Source organism: Hordeum vulgare, chromosome 3H (genome assembly GCF_904849725.1).
Source record: "Hordeum vulgare subsp. vulgare chromosome 3H, MorexV3_pseudomolecules_assembly, whole genome shotgun sequence".
In the NCBI taxonomy this organism is placed as follows: domain Eukaryota; kingdom Viridiplantae; phylum Streptophyta; class Magnoliopsida; order Poales; family Poaceae; genus Hordeum; species Hordeum vulgare.
The window spans coordinates 117,405,595-117,424,248 of record NC_058520.1 but is presented as its reverse complement, the minus strand read 5'-3'; the positions used below and the strand labels follow the sequence as shown (position 1 = coordinate 117,424,248).

Here is an 18,654-nt window from a genome sequence, read left to right as displayed (position 1 = left end):
AACTTACATCTACGAACGAAGGCAGTAAATGACAATTAACAAAGTCTCATCTAACCTATATACTGTAATATTCTAACCAAACAAAAGGCAAAAGAAAAAAGATCCTATGAATCTCCACGTAAAATTCAATGGTGTAGGAGTTACACAAGACATAATTACTGTATTTCTTATCTAGACAAGAGTCAGACACCCCTAAATCTAAAATCTACTCAAAGGTGAGGGTTTTCAGCAGACTGTGTGTGACGGGAGACGTCGGGGCCTTCTCCCGGCCAATTCGGTAGAACAGCCATTAGTGCTGGTGTCTCCTATATAAACCGACTAATAAAATCGTGGATTTGCCCCGTTTCCAACGTTCATCCTTCCCGTCGCCTTGTCTCCTCGCAGATTTCTCCCCCCAAATTCGCCCCCTTCCCAGCCCCATTCGCCAGCCGGTGTTCCTTCCTTCCTAGCGATTTGTTCTGCCGGCGGCGGCGACGACAGTGCGGGACACGGCCGGCCAGCCTCACTGGATACTGGCACTGGACCGGCGATTGATTTCTTCCTTCCTCGGTAAGGAGCCCTAAGCCTGGCCGGACGGATTGCTCAAGAGCTCTGTTCGCTTCCTTTTGCCGTGGCAGCTAGCAATCCAAATCCGAACCATTCTTTCTCCCCATTCAGTTCAGTTAGTTGCCGATTTGTTTGCTGACTGGTACCCCTATCGGTCTCATCCATCCGCCCACGCCTCGATTTGTACCGCGCGATGTCGATCTGAGCGGCCCCTACGGGATTTACCCAGGAGCTGCGCAGCTTATTTTTCCAAATGATTGGGTCTTTGCTGAATTTCCAAACGATTCCTTGTTGTACCCGAGCCGTACTGCAAGTGTATCATTGAATTGGGACAAGTGACCGTGGGGTGTTCGGTTTTGTACAGCCACTTTGTTGTTTTCCCTACTATATTCAAGTTCTTTGCTTTGTTTTTTAAAACCAGGTCCCCAGTTTCGGACAGTAGGACTGATATGTTAAATCTGATGTTAAGCCTATTGTCAGCAATAAGTATTTGGCATGCTCTTCTTCTTCCAACATTCTTAGACGGCCAATCTCACAAAATCCTGTTCAATTTCTGACAATAAGATCGCACTTTCATATCTGGTTGGTACACCAGAGTTAAGAAGTTAAATTCAGTGATGTCTTTCAGCGTATGAAATGGCACTTCTTGGGGATGCTACTGCTTCCTGTTCCATGCCATTAAGTAATATCAAACCTATTTTTTTAACGACAATTGATATTATTAGTAATTTAGAACCTATGAAGTGGAGCCTTGGCGCAACAGTAAAGCTGTTGCCTTGTGACCTCGAGTCCTGGAAACAACTTCAAGGCTAGTACAATAGATCCAAAGTGTTTGGACCCTGCGCAAGCCGGAGCTACATACACCGGGCTGCCCTTTTAGCAATTTAAAACCTACATTACACATTTCCTTATTCTTACAAAAGAAAACACGCAATATTTCGGTAGATGCTTATGCAAATTCATTTTTTATGAAACCTGCAAATAGTTCTTATTTAAGCACCATCAATTCTCTACCTTTCCCCGATTGATGTTATCATCAATTTGATGGAAGTGCCAGTATCGTTTCATCTTATGAACGCCACAATGCCATACTTGCAGTACAATAGCAGTACTACTCGTTTCCTTATACCTTAAAAGGACCCTCATACTTTGTTCTCTCTATCATGTCACTGCACTTTTTTCTTCCTTTTTGCATCATTTGACCAAAAGTTTGAAGCTCATGAGCTTGCTAGTCTAGAATGAAATAAATTGGAAAGCTGATATGGCAGTTTCCAGCAAGGCCATTTTAAGGTGCACTGCAATGGTTTGATGCTTATTTTCGAGTTCCTATTCTTGGTAAAAGTGACAACATTTTGCAATGCATTATAGCATAACCATTGATACAATTTTCCTATCAGGATAAGCATTGATCCTGGATTTAGCTATTTCTTATGTGATAAGCAGATAAGCTGCAATGAAGGATTCTCAGGTGAATTTGCTTGCTAGTATTATCAGTTGTCACTGAAAATCCTATTCGTAACTATCTTTAACTTCCAGCGTAAAATTATGTCTGGTTGGTTGAACCAGATGGTGAAAGTGCATAGAATTTTTATTCACCAGATTAGAGAGTGAGATGATTATACATTCTGAATTGCACATGAACCAGAGTTTTGCTACAGCTTTTGTTGGTAACTGGTAACAAATTACTTCTATAGTAATGTGGCGAATATAGGATTAAACATTAACACATAATATTTGTGAGAGAATTGTTCCTCAATGCCAAGGCATCTTTTTCTTCTTCTTCTTCTTGATAACACTTATAATTGACTGTTACTGTTTTCAGTATTTTTCTTTTAGCAGGTGATTGATTTATGTTACTTATGGACATTTCCTACAGGATATTCAGAGCACGACAGAGTTGCAGATGTCACCCCAAGGTACTAATGAAGTGCAAAGTAACCAACCAAACACAATGGGCAGTGATGCTCCTGCAGGAGATTCTGGTTCTTTGGTAGTCGCTAACAGTGATAACAGAAAAGTCTCCCGCGAAGACATTGAACTTGTAAGACGTCTAGCTGTTCTGTATTCTTTAGCATTTTGGATGCTAATCTGTTACCAGATTACATCCCTCTACAGTCGGGGTTCCACACTCTTGTAATAAATGAAACTTGACATCCTGTTGCAGGTCCAAAATTTGATAGAGCGCTGTCTGCAGCTGTACATGACCAAAGGAGAGGTTGTTAGGACACTTTCTACTCGTGCGAGAATAGAACCTGGCTTTACAACTTTAGGTAATGTTGCAAATTCAGTTGCTGATGATATTCTTGTTTGGAGTTCTTTTTTCTACATACTAGTTTATTTGCGTGTTAACTTCTTTCTTGTAATTCGGGCTACAATCAGTAATATATGGTACTATTTCTTACAGTATGAAAGTTACATCTTGCTCAAGAGGCATGCACAAATCCTGCCCATCATATTGATGAACAAATTTGCTCAATAAAATGAAGTTTTTGCCTTGTACTTACCTGTTTGACCTATTCATCAATACTTACAAGTTAACAGGATGGTAATTGCTCAGGACAAACACAAAATCTGAACTTCAAGCATCTAGATATACATCCATTGGAGTTCTGAAGTCTTTCTGCTCATTTTCGTTGATACTTTTGCATTTTCAGTATGGCAGAAACTCGAAGAAGAGAACTCTGAATTCTTTCGGGCTTACTATATAAGATTGAAATTGAAAAGACAGATTGTGTTGTTCAACCATTTATTGCAGCACCAGTATAATTTGATGAAATATCCAGCACCTCCGAATGTTCCGCTGGCTCCCATGCAAAATGGAATGCATCCTATGCCAGGTAACATCCCTGTTTTACACATCTAGCCTTCAAAAGAGGCTAAACAAGTGCATTATAGTTTAGGATCTCTAGTATGCTGTCTATTCTACTTAGCTGTTATGTTTGCTACAGTTTGCCTTCAGCAGGAGATGTCCACATTTTCTATCAGGCAATTTCCTTCTCTTTCATGTGATTTTACTGAGAATTTTTTTACAATTCCACACCTTATATCGAAATGTCTTATCATCATAAGTAAATACACTTTCTCTCTGCTTTCTTGGGTCCATATTATCCTCATTTACTGCATCAGTGTTGGCTTGGTATGGGAAGACTCTCAATGATATAATTATAGGATTACAGACCTTACAGTTATAATCTTGTTTCTGCACCAGTACCGAGTTTCATGGTACAGCTTTAGCATGGTTTTGCTAAGTTTCAGGTTCAGCTGTAATCATTGACTGGTTTAGAAATTTCCAAAGTATAATATAATCATCATTGCTATTGAACTCAAGCCCGGATCTGGTGCAGTTAACAATCTACCGATGGGGTATCCAGTACTTCAGCAACCTCTGATGCCTGCTCCCGGCCAGCCTCACATTGATCCGATGGTTTGTGGTCTATCCAGTGGTCATGTAGTGAATGGAATCCCTGCACCAGGTGGTTATCATCCAATGCGCATGAACTCTGGAAATGAGTAAGCATTACCTTTATCGGTTTAACCATGTTCTTTTTTCCCTTCATGCTTTAGATTTGCATTGCAGGATTTATTGGTTTAATCATGTTCTTGAGAATATTTTTTCTGGCAAATCATATTCTATCCATGTACGCATATCGCAAGATATCTTGGATGTTGCTTCTGCCTATATAGTTGGAGCACATTCTGCATATACACATACTGAAGTTAGGCATATACAGTTTTTTGTTCTGCACTAGTTAAACTGCTAGGCAATAAATGCTTACTCAAGTGGTCGATTCTTAAGTAATGTCACAGCATGCTATTACTAATTTATCTACTTTATTGTTTCTGCAACATGTTTCTGCTATAGAGTTTCGTGAAAAGGGACTTGCTTACTCAAGTGGTCGATTCTTATTTGTTTATTGATTTATTTATTTATCATCTTTCTGCTATAGAGTTTCGTGAAAAGGGACTTGCACCAGAAAAAATCTCCTGCTCATTTCTGTTGTTATCCATATTATGTTTCTGCAACATGTTCATTTTTTTTAACTAACGTCCGAAAGCTGTTATTTCTACAAATATAGGAATTAATATTGCAGGTTGCGCCTTCTGATTTATTGTCTTGCAGAAATTCTTATTCATGATCGTGTATTCCCTTTTCTTTTGCTCAATTCACATTCATGGCTAATATCATCTTTTTCTGATGTTGCCTGAAGCATGGTTGTGGACAACGGTGCACCTGAAGCTGCACATGCTGGTGCTATGTCATCTGATATGGCTGTGAGTCCCTCATCAGCAGCATCAACCAACCATGCTCCTTTCACTCCATCTGAGATACCAGGGATGGACATGGATACATCAGCCCTGGATTCACCATTTGGATCTGACATGGGGAACACAGGACCTCTGCAATTAGGGGCAGATGGGTCGTCAAGGGATTCCATCCGATCCTTAGGGCAGCTCTGGAATTTCAGCCTCTCTGATCTTACAGCAGATTTGACAAGTTTAGGAGGTAATATTCTGTCTTTGGTAGCATGACTTTAATTGATAGTATTTTTTTTATTACCAGCTCTTTGGAAACAGTAAACTATGATCTACTCAGCATGAAAAGCTGAACATACAGCCTACATTTGTTAGCTAGTTCTGTCGGCTGATTGCCTTCCAGTAATACAACATCTGTACTGTCAGATTTATTTTCTGCGTCCTATTTGCATATGGTCTAAATATGTAATAGTCACACTCTTGGTATTCAATGTTGATGTTCAGACTTGGAGGCTCTTGAGAATTACGCGGGTACCCCTTTCCTGCCTTCGGACTCGGATCTCTTACTTGATTCCCCAGACCATGATGACATAGGCAACCATGATGACATAGGTAATTTTGCTTGTGGTGTGATTTATCTCGGCCATGAATTGCGAATTAATCATCCTATATGCCTGACTTGATGATTTATTTTGAGACCAACTTAACAATTTGTGGCATGGTCATATTTTATCTCCAGTTGAGTACTTTGCCGACGCCATCAACGGGTCTCAGTCGGATGAAGAGAAGCCATAGAGAGCAGACTCAAGTAGTCCCATTGAGACTTGCACCTGGTTAGAGCGTCTATCTCATGTAGTGTGATCTTGGAGCCGCGGCATACCGCGGTGATATCAGACTGGGTATTCGCACAGAGGTGTGGTAGTTCGGTGCGTCACTAAAGAATTTTGTAGTGGTGGTCAATGCTAATTCTTTGGAATAATCAGTTGAGGCAGCCTTGAGAGGATAAAGTTGCTGTCTACAAGGCTGAAAAGTAGAGAGAGAGAAAATCGTGTGGAACCTCAGGAACAAAACAAGCCTTTGTAATTGCCGAACAAAGTGGACGGTTTATCTGGTGTTGCAGCATTTCCGTGTCTTCCAGGTCGTCATGTACATCCGATTTTGTGTTTTTTTTTTTCAGGGAGTACGCCGATAGCGTATCGTATTTTTGAGAGAATGGCAGAATGCATAACGAGGCCTTTCTCAGGCCACGCCATTTGCAGAACACAAACTCGAAGGAACTGCCAAGTCTCCTCGACGTAGAGACGGTTCAGATTTCCGGGGACCCGAGCGCTCCTTTGTTTCCAAAGGCTCCAGCATGATAGCATCACCATAGAACTGAATCCCTTCATTTCGAAAAAAAAGAAACTTAAAACCTTCCGGTGTTTGGCTTGGAGGCAGAAACCCTAGGCGGTAAGAGCATCTCCAGCCGCTCTTCCCAAGCGTTTTTTTAGCGCCATCGATAAAAAAATTGTCCAGCGGCGCCCTTGGAACGTCGTTTTGCGTCGGATTTGGTCAAAACTAGCTTCGGTGACCCCAGGCCAAACCCAGACCCCGCCGGGTGTTTGGTGCTATTTTTGCAATGTACAAACCCCACCGATCAACCTCTTTTCTCTCTTTTCTTTGCTAGGTCCACCATGTTCATGCAAAAAAAGGAATCTCTTCTCTCTTTTTATCTCTCTCCTCATGTGGCCGGCAGGGGTGGGGGACGAGGGGAAAAAATTGCCTCCCAGATCAAAAATTTCGATGGCAGCCCCTCAAGCGGTGAAAAAATGCCTCCTAGGGGCCAAGCGACTGGAGATGCTCTAACCTCACCCTGAGCGTTTGGGTACCCTAACCCGCTACCAACCGAATTACCCGAATTATCGGGTATCGGGTTAGGGCTCAGTTCTCATTTCTTGGTTATTCGGTTTTTGGTAAGGGTTCGTTATTCGGTTTTTGGTAAGGGTTCGGATTCTAGTCTCGAAAATCCGAAATATCCGTACTACCCAAATTATTTATACTAGCCAAATTATGCATGCTATTATTACACTTACATGTTACCCATACTATCCAAAATACCCACACTATCCAAATTATTCGTACCAAAAGTTGATGTGTGCTCCTAATATTTTGGGTTTTTTGGTACCCGAATTACCCGAACCAAATTTTGGATAATTTGTGTTCGGTATTTTTTTTGGCAATTTTTTTGGTTCCTATTTTTAAATACCCAAATTACCAATAAACCGAACTACTCAAACCAAAATAACCAAAATACACGAACGCCCAGCCTGACTCTAAGAACATCTCCACCCGCGCCCCCAATAGGCCCCCCGCGCCATTTTTTGCCGGCGGTGCAAAATCGGACCAGTCGCGCCCGCATGAGCCCCCTTTTTCACCGGTTAGGACCGAAATTGGCTCCGACGGTCCCAGGACGAACCCAGTGCGGTGGGGGGGGGGGGGGGCGCCCGGGGGCACCGGCGGAAGCATTTTTGGCGCGAAAAAAATGTGGACCCGTCGAGTCAGTGACTAGTGCGCGGTCGTTGTCCTCATCGCCTCGTTTCCCACGGGAATTAATGCGAAGGTTGCGTCGTCGATCAACATTCCATTGATTCACGGGAGGCGCAGTCAAGGCGCGACGACCCGCTTCACGGCGACGCACGTCGTGTCGGTTCCTGCCACGCGTTCACACGACGCCACTCCGCGTGCCCGCCCGCCAGTGGCTATATAAGTTGCCCTCTCCCCGCCGGTGGCCACACACCTCTCTCGCCAGAATCTTGCGCCGACACCCTCTCCTCTCCACCGGCGCCTCCTCTCCCTCTTTCTCCCCAAAAGTGGCCGAACGCTTCCCCGGCAACGGAGCGACAACCAATGGCTTCGACCGCCGTCACCTTCACGAGGACAAGGCCCCCTTCTCTATAAGGCGGACTACCCGGCGCCGTCACACATGCGGGTGTCGGGATCGTGTAGGTTGAGCGCCGACGGAGTCTCGGTGCCATCGCCGCCCCGTGGAGCTGACCGACGGGCGGAGATCGCGCGCATACGGTCCTCACCGCCAGAGAGCTCACACAACCTGCCGAGGTACGCCGCCGACAGCAAAACGTTGTGAACGACGTACTTCGAATGCCGGTACGTTGACCAACTCGCCGCCACCAACGGGGTCGAACCACGCGACCACCACAACTCCGAGGGGAGCCGCCAATGGTGGGGCGTCCCCGGCCGCACATTGGAGGCCGTCCTCAAGCACGTCGAGGGCGGCAACTTGTCGCGGTTTGAGTACCCAACACCACCCGCCTTCTCCCGCCGCTGCGGCAGCTCCTGGACGCCGAGGCGGATGGAGACGGTGTCGTTGTAATGCCCCAAGAGTGTAACTTGCCTTATTTGGAACCTTCTTTATGTGGGTCCATCTTGTCATTGCCAGTTCAATGCATGTGTTATTTCATGTGATGTTTACCTTGTCATGGTTCCCTTGCATGCATGCATCCTTATCATTCCATGTCTTTTGTGTTTGTTGCCATTTGTGATCCATGCTTGTGATGTGATATGAGTTGGCATGTGATCAATGTATGTGGTGTGACATGTGATGAGGTGATGGTGATTTCTGAAGTGATGTGGGTGTTGTTTGAAAGTAGGAGCACCTATGTTGGGTTGCACTAGGTTTCAAAACTTCTTCCTCTCTTTTATCTCAAGGTGAAGATTCACTTGTTCCATCATTGATTCAAAAGTGCCCATGTTTTAGTATGTTTTGTGGTGGATGTGATGCTATGTTCTTAGTGTTTTGAAACTGTGTTTTAGTGATGCAAATAATCACAAAACAGATCCATTAATTCTGTTTTGTAAATATTTAAATGCTCCAAAAATTCCTTTTCCATTTTATTTAAATAGGTCTTAGTTCCTTATGACGAGGGGTATTTTTGCCTTATTTTTAGCATCAACAGTTTAGTCGGTGTATTTTTTTGTCTGCGTTGGTTTTAAATAAGAAACCCCAGTGGGTTTCTTTTCCCTTATCAGGCGCCAGCATGAGCCTCCTGCCCCCTCCCGAGGCCCATCTCTTCCCTCTGTTTCCCCGCGACAGCCCACCATGCGCTCCTTCTTTCTCCTGACGGCGTCATCCCGTGCATGTTTTCCGTCAGAGGCTTCAGAGAGAGTGTGCGAGAGAGGTTGACGGCGCCGTCCCATCCGCGACCATATATTCCTCGGCGTGCATGCCCCTTGGCCTAGGGTTCCGCGTCCCCCTCCTAGCGCCGCCACCTTCCCCTCCATCTCTCTCTTACTCCCCAGGTAAGATTTTTAGTTGCGGGTAGCAGAGAGATAGCAGTAGCGCGCCGCCATCGTCCACCGCGCGTCCATCGCTTCCGGCGCCGGCCAGCATGTCAGGGAGCTCGGGGAAGGCCTCCGCGTTCCATTCCCGTCATCGTCGAGGTCGGGGCGCGACCACATCGACGGGCAGGACCTCTTCTCCGGCGTGTTCCCGGCGGTCTCGTTCCCCTACTTCGGTTCTGCATCCGATTTGCGTCAGCTCGTCTGCAGGCGTCTCCCTCTGGTCGGGAAGTCCTCTTCTCCTTCCTCTCGGTGAGCCTAGCTCCTCCTCCCTCCCCCCTCGGTAGATGCGGTGTAGGTGCTCGTGGCCGGGCCTCTCTAATCGGGGAGGTGTATGGCAGTGCTTGTGTTGTTCATTGTATGGGTGTGCTCGGGCTCGTGCCGATGCTCAGAGCAGGGGCTTCCAACAGAGCAGTAGTGGTAGAGTAGATGATCCCCGCGGCGCAGCAGCAGTAGTAGGAGACCGCTCCGGTGAACGACGCTGTCGGCATCTCTGTGCAGAGCAGAGCAGGGCGATCCATGTGGTGGTGTGTGCTAACTAGCATGACACCTCTGTTAGGCCAAGATTCATAGCGCAACATAGTGGTAGATGGCGTGTTGTTGCATCAGGCGGTCGTGGGATCGAAACCCCACGGCGCCACCCCCTTTCTGGTGATTTCTTTCGGCACAGTAGCACAGGGGAGATGGCTTACCTTGTATGACTCCCCCTGTTCTGTTGAAAGGATGGCAGTAGTGCAGTGGTTAGCTCAGATGTGTAGTCCAGTGGGTCTTGGGATCGAATCCCAGGCTAGCCCCTTTTATTTTTGCCTTTCCTTTTTGTTGTTTTGCACTTGTTTGCTATGCTAATTGCTGTGGTATGCTCTACACCTTGTGTGGTATTTTATTTTACCTCACAACCAGTAGTTTTTCTCTATGTTTAGTTAGTGATTGATGTGTGTGTAGGTGGTGCTGATGCATGTGTAGTGATGCATGTGTAGGTGTTTGTGTGCTAGTGTAGGTGGAGCAAGATACCAAGCATCTCTGTGTGTGTTACTTATATGCTTGAGTGATGAACTCAAGCACTAGTTAGTGCAAGTATGTGGTGTGTGTGTGTGTGGGTTCCCCCCCCCCCCACATACCTTGTGTGTAGTGTATGTGATGTTGTGGTGTGTGTGCGTGTGTGCATGTGTGTGTGTGTCACACATGCCCAAGTCATGGTATTCCTTGATGAGCACATGTGCAAGCTAGTATGTGTAGGTGTAGGAATGCATGAGGTGGGTGTAAGTAGTGTGTGTGTTCCAACTAGCATGTGTAGGAGCTTGTTTTATGTTGTGCTTGATGTATGTGTGTGTGTGGTGGTGTGCTAAGGCACATGAACATGAGGTCTACCCCTCATGTGCACCAATGGAGAGATGTTAGTGTGCAAGTGCACGTGGAGGTGATGATCTAGTGAGAAGCATGTGATATAGCACTATTCACCCCTTTGTGATTCCATGTATATTTTCTTCTTAGCTTTGTGCCCTTTTGTTCTATGCAAGTACCTAAGTATTATATATGTTTTTGGGGTAGAATCATCCCAGGAATCCAATGGTGGGATCATACTCCACTTTGGAACACTTTCTGGGAATGTCATATTTCTGTTTTGTTCAATATTTAGAGCTTGGTTCCATGTGATGTGATGAGCCCAAGAGGTTGATTCCTTGTTGTGGCAGTAGAGTGTGAACCCATCTACAACATGTTGGTTTTTTTTCATGCTTAGGAGTTCATATGTGCAAGTTGTGCCTAGTCAAAGTAGGCATGTGGCTGAAAATTCTAGTTTAGTGAAAATCTGTGATTTTCACATAGTCTGGGAAACTGCTGTTATTTTCTTCCCTTGTAGTTGTGCGTGCAAAAGTTCATGTGTTGGGAATCATCCCCTGCAATCAACTGAGAAGTTGTAGCTTTTGTGTTTTTCTAGCTCTCTGTCAATTTTCATTCCATTTGGCTTCCTGTAGATATTGTTTTGGGTGTTGTCAAAATGCTGCAGAGTATAAACAGCTAGTGAGAATCTGAGATTTTCACTAAGTTCCTGAAAACTGATATTTTTATCCAAGTTAGCAGCTGTAGAACTTTCTCTGTGAAACTCCTTTGTATTATCTTTTTGCTCATGCTTGTAGAGCTTTTGAATATCTTCTGCCACATATCTTATTTTGCACATTTGGGTGATTGTAGGTGCTTTGCATGTAGCTCTCAAACTGCTATGTTGCTGTTTAGGACAGAATGTGTAGTTTTGATGCTTGTGAGTGCATAATTGATGGTGTGGTGAGATTCCTTGCACCACCCCATCCCTACTTGTTTATTTTGTGATTTGGCAACCTGGGAATACCAGAAGTATGCCCTTGGAGTGTGTTGTGATGGATTTGATCCGTAGGACTCCATTTCTTGTTTCGTTATTTCCGGTTGATGTGATGCATGTCAAGATAGCTTAGAGTGCAGTTCTGTCCAGAAGTTTGTAGTTTCTTCTCGTGCATGTGCTAGAGACTAGAATAGAGATGCATGTTCATTTTCATCTCATGCATCATGTGTTTGTTGCAACTTGTGGTGCTTTTGTTCATTAGATGCTATTTTTATGTTCGGTAGCACCAGGATCGAAGAGTGAGTATGTGGATCCGGGAGAGTACGTGCAGGATGAACAAGAGCAGTTCCAAGCTGAAGACATCACAGGCAAGATGATATGACCTTGATTCCATCTCTAGACTTGTTATGCTAGATTCACGTTTCCTTCGTTTTATGCTCGCTGCCTACCACTGAAATAATTGCCTCCTGATATTGCCATGAAACCCAAACACTTTTATCCTCCTAGCTAACATTGAATGGCTAAGTAGGCTTGCTCAGCTACTAATGTTAGCATTGCTAGTTGCAGGTGCAATTTGTCTCATGTGATAACATGAGTTGGATATCATTATGTTAAATTTGTTGTTTAATTAATGCACCTATATACTTTGTAAATAACGGAAGGCCTAGCCTTTTGCCGGGTGTTTTGTTCCGTTATTGCCGCCATAGTTTCCGGCTACCGGTGTTTGATTCCATAACTGATCGCTCCTAACACGTTTAGGGTTGTTATGGGGACCCCCCTGGATAAATCGTGTAGTGTTAAGACTTGTCCGACACGACCCAACATTGGTGTTAATTGTTAATCACTTAATAATAATCTGCATAGGGAAGAGCTACCTCGAGGAATTTAATCAACAACCCGGGCCAGTGCTCCTCATGAGTGTTGGTCCAACCTGGTCTGCCTGCGGGGCCACCACAAGGAAACTTGAGGTTTGGTTCTCGTAGCTAGTTCCATCTGTCGTGTCCTGAGACTGAGATACGCGACTCTTATCGGGGTCGTCGACACGACGGGAGGTCCTGCTAGTATTGTCTTACCTTAGCTATATATCTTGCATATAGGAATCCCGGTGAAGCTTTGGTTCTCCCTAGAGTTGAGGTTTTCCTCTAAGGAATCCGATGAGATCACGAGATTCGTGATAGAGGATTACTTTGCGGCCTGTGACCGTTTGTGATGGACTAGTTGGAGCACCCCTGCAGGGTTTAATCTTTCGGAAAGCCGTGCCCGCGGTTATGTGGCAACTTGGAATATTTGTTAACATCCGGTTATAGATAACTTGATCCTAATCTAATAAAATTGCCAACCGTGTGCGTAACCGTGACTGTCCCCTTCGAAGACCTCTCTTCGATTGGGAACATGGTGGGGTTATGATTGACATAAGTAGGTGTTCAGGATCACTTAATGGTCAGCTAGACTTCGCCCGCTATAATAGACCACCTTCAATAACTTGTTCTACGTAAGTTAGCCACCATAAAGCTTAGGATGCTGCAACCTATACACTAAACCTTCCTTACCTAATAACTTGACTAGTTCTGGCACCGAGGTCATAGATCGCTGAGTCCCCGTGGCTCACATATTACTTCAACAGCCCAACAGGTACAGGTACGCCCGACACAGGTGATCCCGAAGGCACGCAGCTGGCGTGGCAGTATGATGAGGAGAACGACCGCTTGTACGTGAACTATCCAGAAGACTGAGGCGTGGTCGTGATCGTGGGCAAGCATGCAGGGTAGCATAGCCTTTTCTCATGTTATGTAGTCCGTAGCGGAACTACCTTGTGTGAATAAATGTGTGATGTAAACTCTAATTTTATCTACGAGATGACATATGATTCTGTATTTTTCATTCTATTATTATGTATGTGCTATGTTACCGTGCTTGCGAAACGCTTAGATGCGCTTCTTTCCATTTTGGGGCCTCTTTCCTTAAATCGGAAAGGACCGCATCTTAGTCGTTACAAGTTGGTATCAGAGCCTTACGACCATAGGAGCCTTTGTGTGATCGTACTTGGCTGAGTCGAGTCTAGTAAAATGTTTTGAGTCTTAGTTATATCGCAGAGTAGGATTCTTTTTTCTCCTCTTCCATGCTCTGGTGAGGTTCCCGACTTTGGAAATCTTAATTCTACTCCTCTTCTCTCTCAAATTTTTTTAGGATCACGCGGGTATTTTTGAAGTCTATATGATATCGATGTGACAGAGTTCTGTCTTGGTGCCTCCTGTCTGCCTTGATTTCTTCCGGGGAGTTGAGCTCCAGGGGATTCTTGCGCACATCACCATCATTTAGATTTCTGAGTATTTGAGAACGAAGGATGTTCGTAATTGCTTCAATACTAGTACTGGCGAGATAACCCCGATGTCCCCAGTACTGGTGCAGATTGTTCGGGAGTACTGCCATACTTTGTATCATTGTGATCACGAGGGTCTGTTGTAGATGAAGGTCCGAGATTCTGGTTATGTGTTGACGGATGTGATACAATGGACGGGTTAGTATAGGAGTTGTGTGATTATTACTCCTTATATCCGTGTACCAGATTGCATGACCAGATATTTCGGGAATTCATAGGTGGGATATCAAGTAGTGACTTATAGGACAATCTTCCTACAGATGCATGATGTGAGGTTGGGATTCGACATTCAGTGGGTATGTTTGTTCACGGTCGTCTTACAGCGGTTCTCGTTATGTCTTAAAGAGTCCTTGTAGCTTGCTACGACTCAGGGATACTTCGTAAGTCGTGTGCACTACCTTGCACAGGATGTCTACTGTAAATTCGAGCCCGTGCGATCTTGTCCACGAAGATATCGGATGAAATCTCAATCATATGTTTGTTCCGAGCAGTTCTAGCTCATACTTGTTTGCAAGTGGTCTTAACCAGAATTTTGTCGACGGTCACTTTGAGGAAGCATTCTTACTATTTTGTTCGAGTGCAATTGCTATATTCCTATTTAGATATTCCTGCCATTTTGATTCAGCTATAACGTCAATTTATTCTGTGGGCTAATGTGTTGTCCGTCTTTAGGATGGCTCCACCAACTCGTCAGAATCCAGGTCGTGAGGATGTGCCGCCACCACCTCCTCCTCCGGAGAATCCTCCTCCGCTGCCGCCTCCTCCTGTAGAGGCTTGGCAAGCGGTGATGGCTGCTACAAATGCAAACACTCAGATGCTGATACAGTTGTTGCAAGAGAGGACTAATCAGCAGCAAGGCAATTTCCAGCATGGTGGCAATCAGTTTGCTAATCTGAGTCAGTTCCTGTCAAATCAGCCGAAGACTTTCACTTCCTGTGACCAGCTGTTTGATGCTGAGGATTGGATCCGCGACATGAGCAAGCACTTTGAATGCAGCAATGTTCGTCGTGAGGATTTCGTCAAGTTTGCAACATTCCAGCTGAAAGGGCCAGCATCTATCTGGTGGCAACAGTTGAAGGATTCGAGGGGTGCTAGAGTGATCACTTGGGATGAGTTCTGCCGTGACTTCAGATCCCACTACATTCCGTCCAGCTTTGTGGAGGAAATGCGTGAGAAGTTCAGGCGCTTGAAGCAAGGTGGTAACTCCGTGTACAAGTACAACGTCGACTTCCATGAGCTAGCCTGATATGCTTTGCAGGATATCCCTGATCAGAAGAGCAAGATTTATTAGTTCAGAGGTGGCTTGAAAGAAGATTTGCAGTTAGCTCTCGCTTTGCAAGATCCTGAGGAGTTCGATAAGTTCTACAACTTACCTCTCAGGGCTGAGGCAGCCTTGCTCAGGGTGGAGAATTCTAAGAAGCGCTTCAGAAATTCCAGCTCATCTTGTACTCAGGTGGTTCAGAAGAAACAGAAGTATTGGGTGTCTCCTCCTCCTCCTCGGCACACGCAGCAGTTCAAGCATTCTGGTGGCCGTGGTTCTTCCCACCCACCCAACCCAGCTTTCCAGCAAAGATTCCAGCAGCAGAAGCAAGGGCCTCCTCAGACGCAGTACCGTCAGCGAGCAGATGTTACTTGTCACAAGTGTGGGCAGAAGGGTCACTATGCCAACAAGTGCACTTCTCAGCTCCGTCTTCCGCCTCCTCCTCCAGGAAAACCTCCAAGCAATTCTCTCGTGAAGTTCAACCCCAGGTCTGCTCGAGTCAACATGGTAAATGCAGCTGAGGCAGAAAACTCGTCAGATGTGATCGCGGGTAACCTCCTCGTCAATGATATTCCTGCTAAAGTGTTGTTCGATTCTGGCGCATCGCATTCTTTCATGTCATATCCCTTTGCATCTGGTAATAATATTGCGACCGAGTTTTTACCCAAGTCATTGCAAGTTGTGTCTCCGGGTATGCGGATGAGCTCTCAGTTGTTCGTTCCGGATGTTTCTGTCAAGATGGGTAGTTATTCTTTTCTCGCGTCTCCTATTGTCTTGGGCAATTCTGACATTGATTTGATCCTTGGTATGGACTGGCTGGCCATGAACAAGGCATCGATTGATTGTGAAGCTAAAGAAGTGAAGCTTACTCACTCTTCGGAGGACGTGATTATATTCGCGGTGCACGATGACACAATCCGTCTGTTCTCTTTGAATGAAAAGGGTGAGATTAATCCCATTTCGCAAGTCCGAGTGGTCTGCGAATATGAAGATGTGTTTCCAAAAGAGCTGCCAGGAATGCCTCCGCACCGAGAAGTTGAATTTGTTATTGAGCTTGAACCAGGTACTGAGCCTGTGTGCAAACGGCCGTACAAATTGGGTCCAGAAGAGTTGAAGGAACTTAGGAGGCAACTCGATGAACAGGAGCGTTTGGGTCCGATCAGACCGAGCTCGTCTCCTTGGGGCTGTGGAGTTCTGTTTGTTAAGAAGAAGGATGGCACGGACCGGTTGTGTGTCGATTACCGTCCATTGAACAAGAAGACAATCAGGAACAAGTATCCACTTCCGAACATAAATGAGTTGTTCGAACAGTTGAAAGGGGCTAAGATCTTCTCCAAGCTCGATCTCAGAATGGGCTATCATCAAATTCGCATTCGCGAAGAGGATATTCCGAAGACTGCTTTCAGGACTAGTTTTGGCTCGTATGAGTATACGGTCATGTCTTTTGGTATGGCAAATGCTCCTCCGACATTTTGTCGAATGATGAACTACATATTCTCTCCGTTCAAGAATGAGTTCGTTTTGCTGTATCAAGACGATATTCTGGTCTTTTTCAGAAAACGAGGAAGAACATGAAGAACATCTCAGGCTGGTGCTTGATAAGCTGAGAGAGCACAAATTATATGCCAAGTTTTCCAAGTGCGAGTTCTGGTTGAAAGAAGTCGTCTATCTTGGGCACATCATCTCTGCCGAGGGCATCAAAGTTGATCCGTCAAAGGTGCAGGCCATTGTTGAGTGGGAGCCTCCGCAGAATGTGAAGCAGCTTCAAAGCTTTCTCAGGATTGCAAGCTATTGTAGAAGGTTCGTTGAGAACTTCTCCAACATTGCTAAGCCTCTTTGAAATCTTGTTCAAAAAGGTGTGAAGTATGATTGGTCTCCAGAGTGTCAGTTGGCCTTCAACACACTCAAAGAGAAGCTCACCTCTACTCCAGTCTTGGTTCCTCCGGATGATTCCAAACCTTACCAAGTGTTCTGTGACGCCTCTCTTCAAGGTCTTGGTGCAATTCTGATGCAAGAGAAGAAAGTGGTTGCTTATACCTCCTGGCAGTTGAAGCGAGCGGAGAAGAATTATCATGTGCATGATCTTGAGCTCGCAGCAGTGGTACATGCTCTGATGACTTGGAGACACCTCTTGTTGGAACGAAATGTTGAAGTGTTCACCGACCACAAGAGTCTCAAGTACATTTTCCCCCAGCCTAACCTGAATCTTCGGCAAACTCGTTGGGTGGAAATGCTCCAAGATTTTAATCCGAGCGTTGAGTACACGCCAGGCAAAGCTAATGTCGTGGTAGATGCTTTGAGCAGGAAGGCGTACTGCAACAGTCTCATTCTGAAGCCTCTCTAGCCTGACCTTTGTGAATCTTTCAGAAAGCTCAACCTTCAGTTAGTACCTCAGGGATTTCTTGCAAATCTTCAGATCTCTCCTACCTTGGAAGATCAGGTCCGAGCAGCACATCTTCTTGATGCAATGGTGAAGAAAGTCAAGATTGGCGTGACAAAGGGACTTCCCAAATATAAGTGCTTCAGTGTTGATTCCAGAGACACGTTTTTTTAGGATCGTCTTGTCGTTCTGAAAGGTGATCTCAGAAAGGTAATCATGGAAGAAGCTCATAACTCCTTGCTCTCTATACATCTAGGAAGCTCCAAGATGTATCAGGACTTGAAACAGACCTTCTGGTGGACTCGCATGAAGCGTGAGATTGCTCAGTTCGTAAATGAATGTGATGTATGTGGAAGGGTGAAAGCAGAGCATTAACGTCCAACAGGTCTTTTGCATCCTTTTCCCATTCCCGAGTGGAAGTTCGACCATATTGAGATGGATTTCGTCACCGGGTTTCCGAAGTCCAAGAAGGGTAATGATGCCATCTTCGTCGTCATCGACAAGTTGAGTAAAGTGGCTCATTTTCTTCCAGTCAAGGAATCCATCTCCGCAGCTCAGCTTGCAGAGTTGTACACTTCCAGGATAGTGTCTTTGCACGGCGTGCCTATGATGATTTCTTCGGATTGCGGAAGTATCTTCACTTCCAAGTTCTGGGACTCTTTTCAGTCTGCGATGGGCACGAAGATACGCTTCAGCACAACTTTTCATCTTGAGACTAGTGGTCAAGTGGAGAGAGTCAATCAGGTCCTTGAGGATATGTTGAGAGCCTGTGTTATCTCTTTTGGCATGAAGTGGGAAGATTGCCTGCCTTTCGCTGAGTTCTCGTATAACAACAGTTATCAACCTAGTTCAGGCAAAGCTCCGTTTGAGTTTCTCTATGGCAGGAAGTGTCGTACCCCGCTCAACTAATCCGAGACCGGCGAGCGTCAGATTCTTGGGAATGACTTGATAGAAGAAGCTGAAGAGATGTGTCGGGTCATTCGGGATAATCTCAGAGCAGCGCAGTCCCGTCAGAAGAGCTATTATGATAGCAAGCATCGTGACATGTCTTATGAGCTTGATGACTTCGTCTATCTCAAGGTGTCCCCTATGAAGGATACAGAACGCTTTGGCATCAAAGGCAAGCTTGCGCCTCGTTTCGTTGGTCCTCTCAGAGTTGTTGGCAAGAGAGGCGACCTTGCGTA

At 45.3% G+C, this 18,654-nt stretch overlaps 1 protein-coding gene across 2 annotated transcripts; it reads left to right on the top strand.

The window, feature by feature from the left end:
• The first annotated feature begins 264 nt into the window (after positions 1–264).
• LOC123443185 lies at positions 265–5,922 on the top strand. 2 transcript variants are annotated; one of them, XM_045119480.1, is made up of 9 exons: positions 265–549; positions 1,944–2,014; positions 2,423–2,587; positions 2,711–2,816; positions 3,201–3,383; positions 3,891–4,056; positions 4,755–5,050; positions 5,305–5,412; positions 5,540–5,922. In XM_045119480.1, exons 2-9 carry the CDS (start codon positions 2,000–2,002, stop codon positions 5,593–5,595), a joined length of 1,095 nt encoding a protein of 364 aa, XP_044975415.1. In that variant the 5' UTR covers positions 265–549; positions 1,944–1,999; the 3' UTR covers positions 5,596–5,922. The 2 variants fall into 2 exon arrangements, with proteins under 2 accessions (XP_044975415.1, XP_044975416.1); XM_045119481.1 differs by lacking the exon at positions 1,944–2,014 and having other exon boundaries at positions 267–549.
• Positions 5,923–18,654: the final 12,732 nt, after the last annotated feature.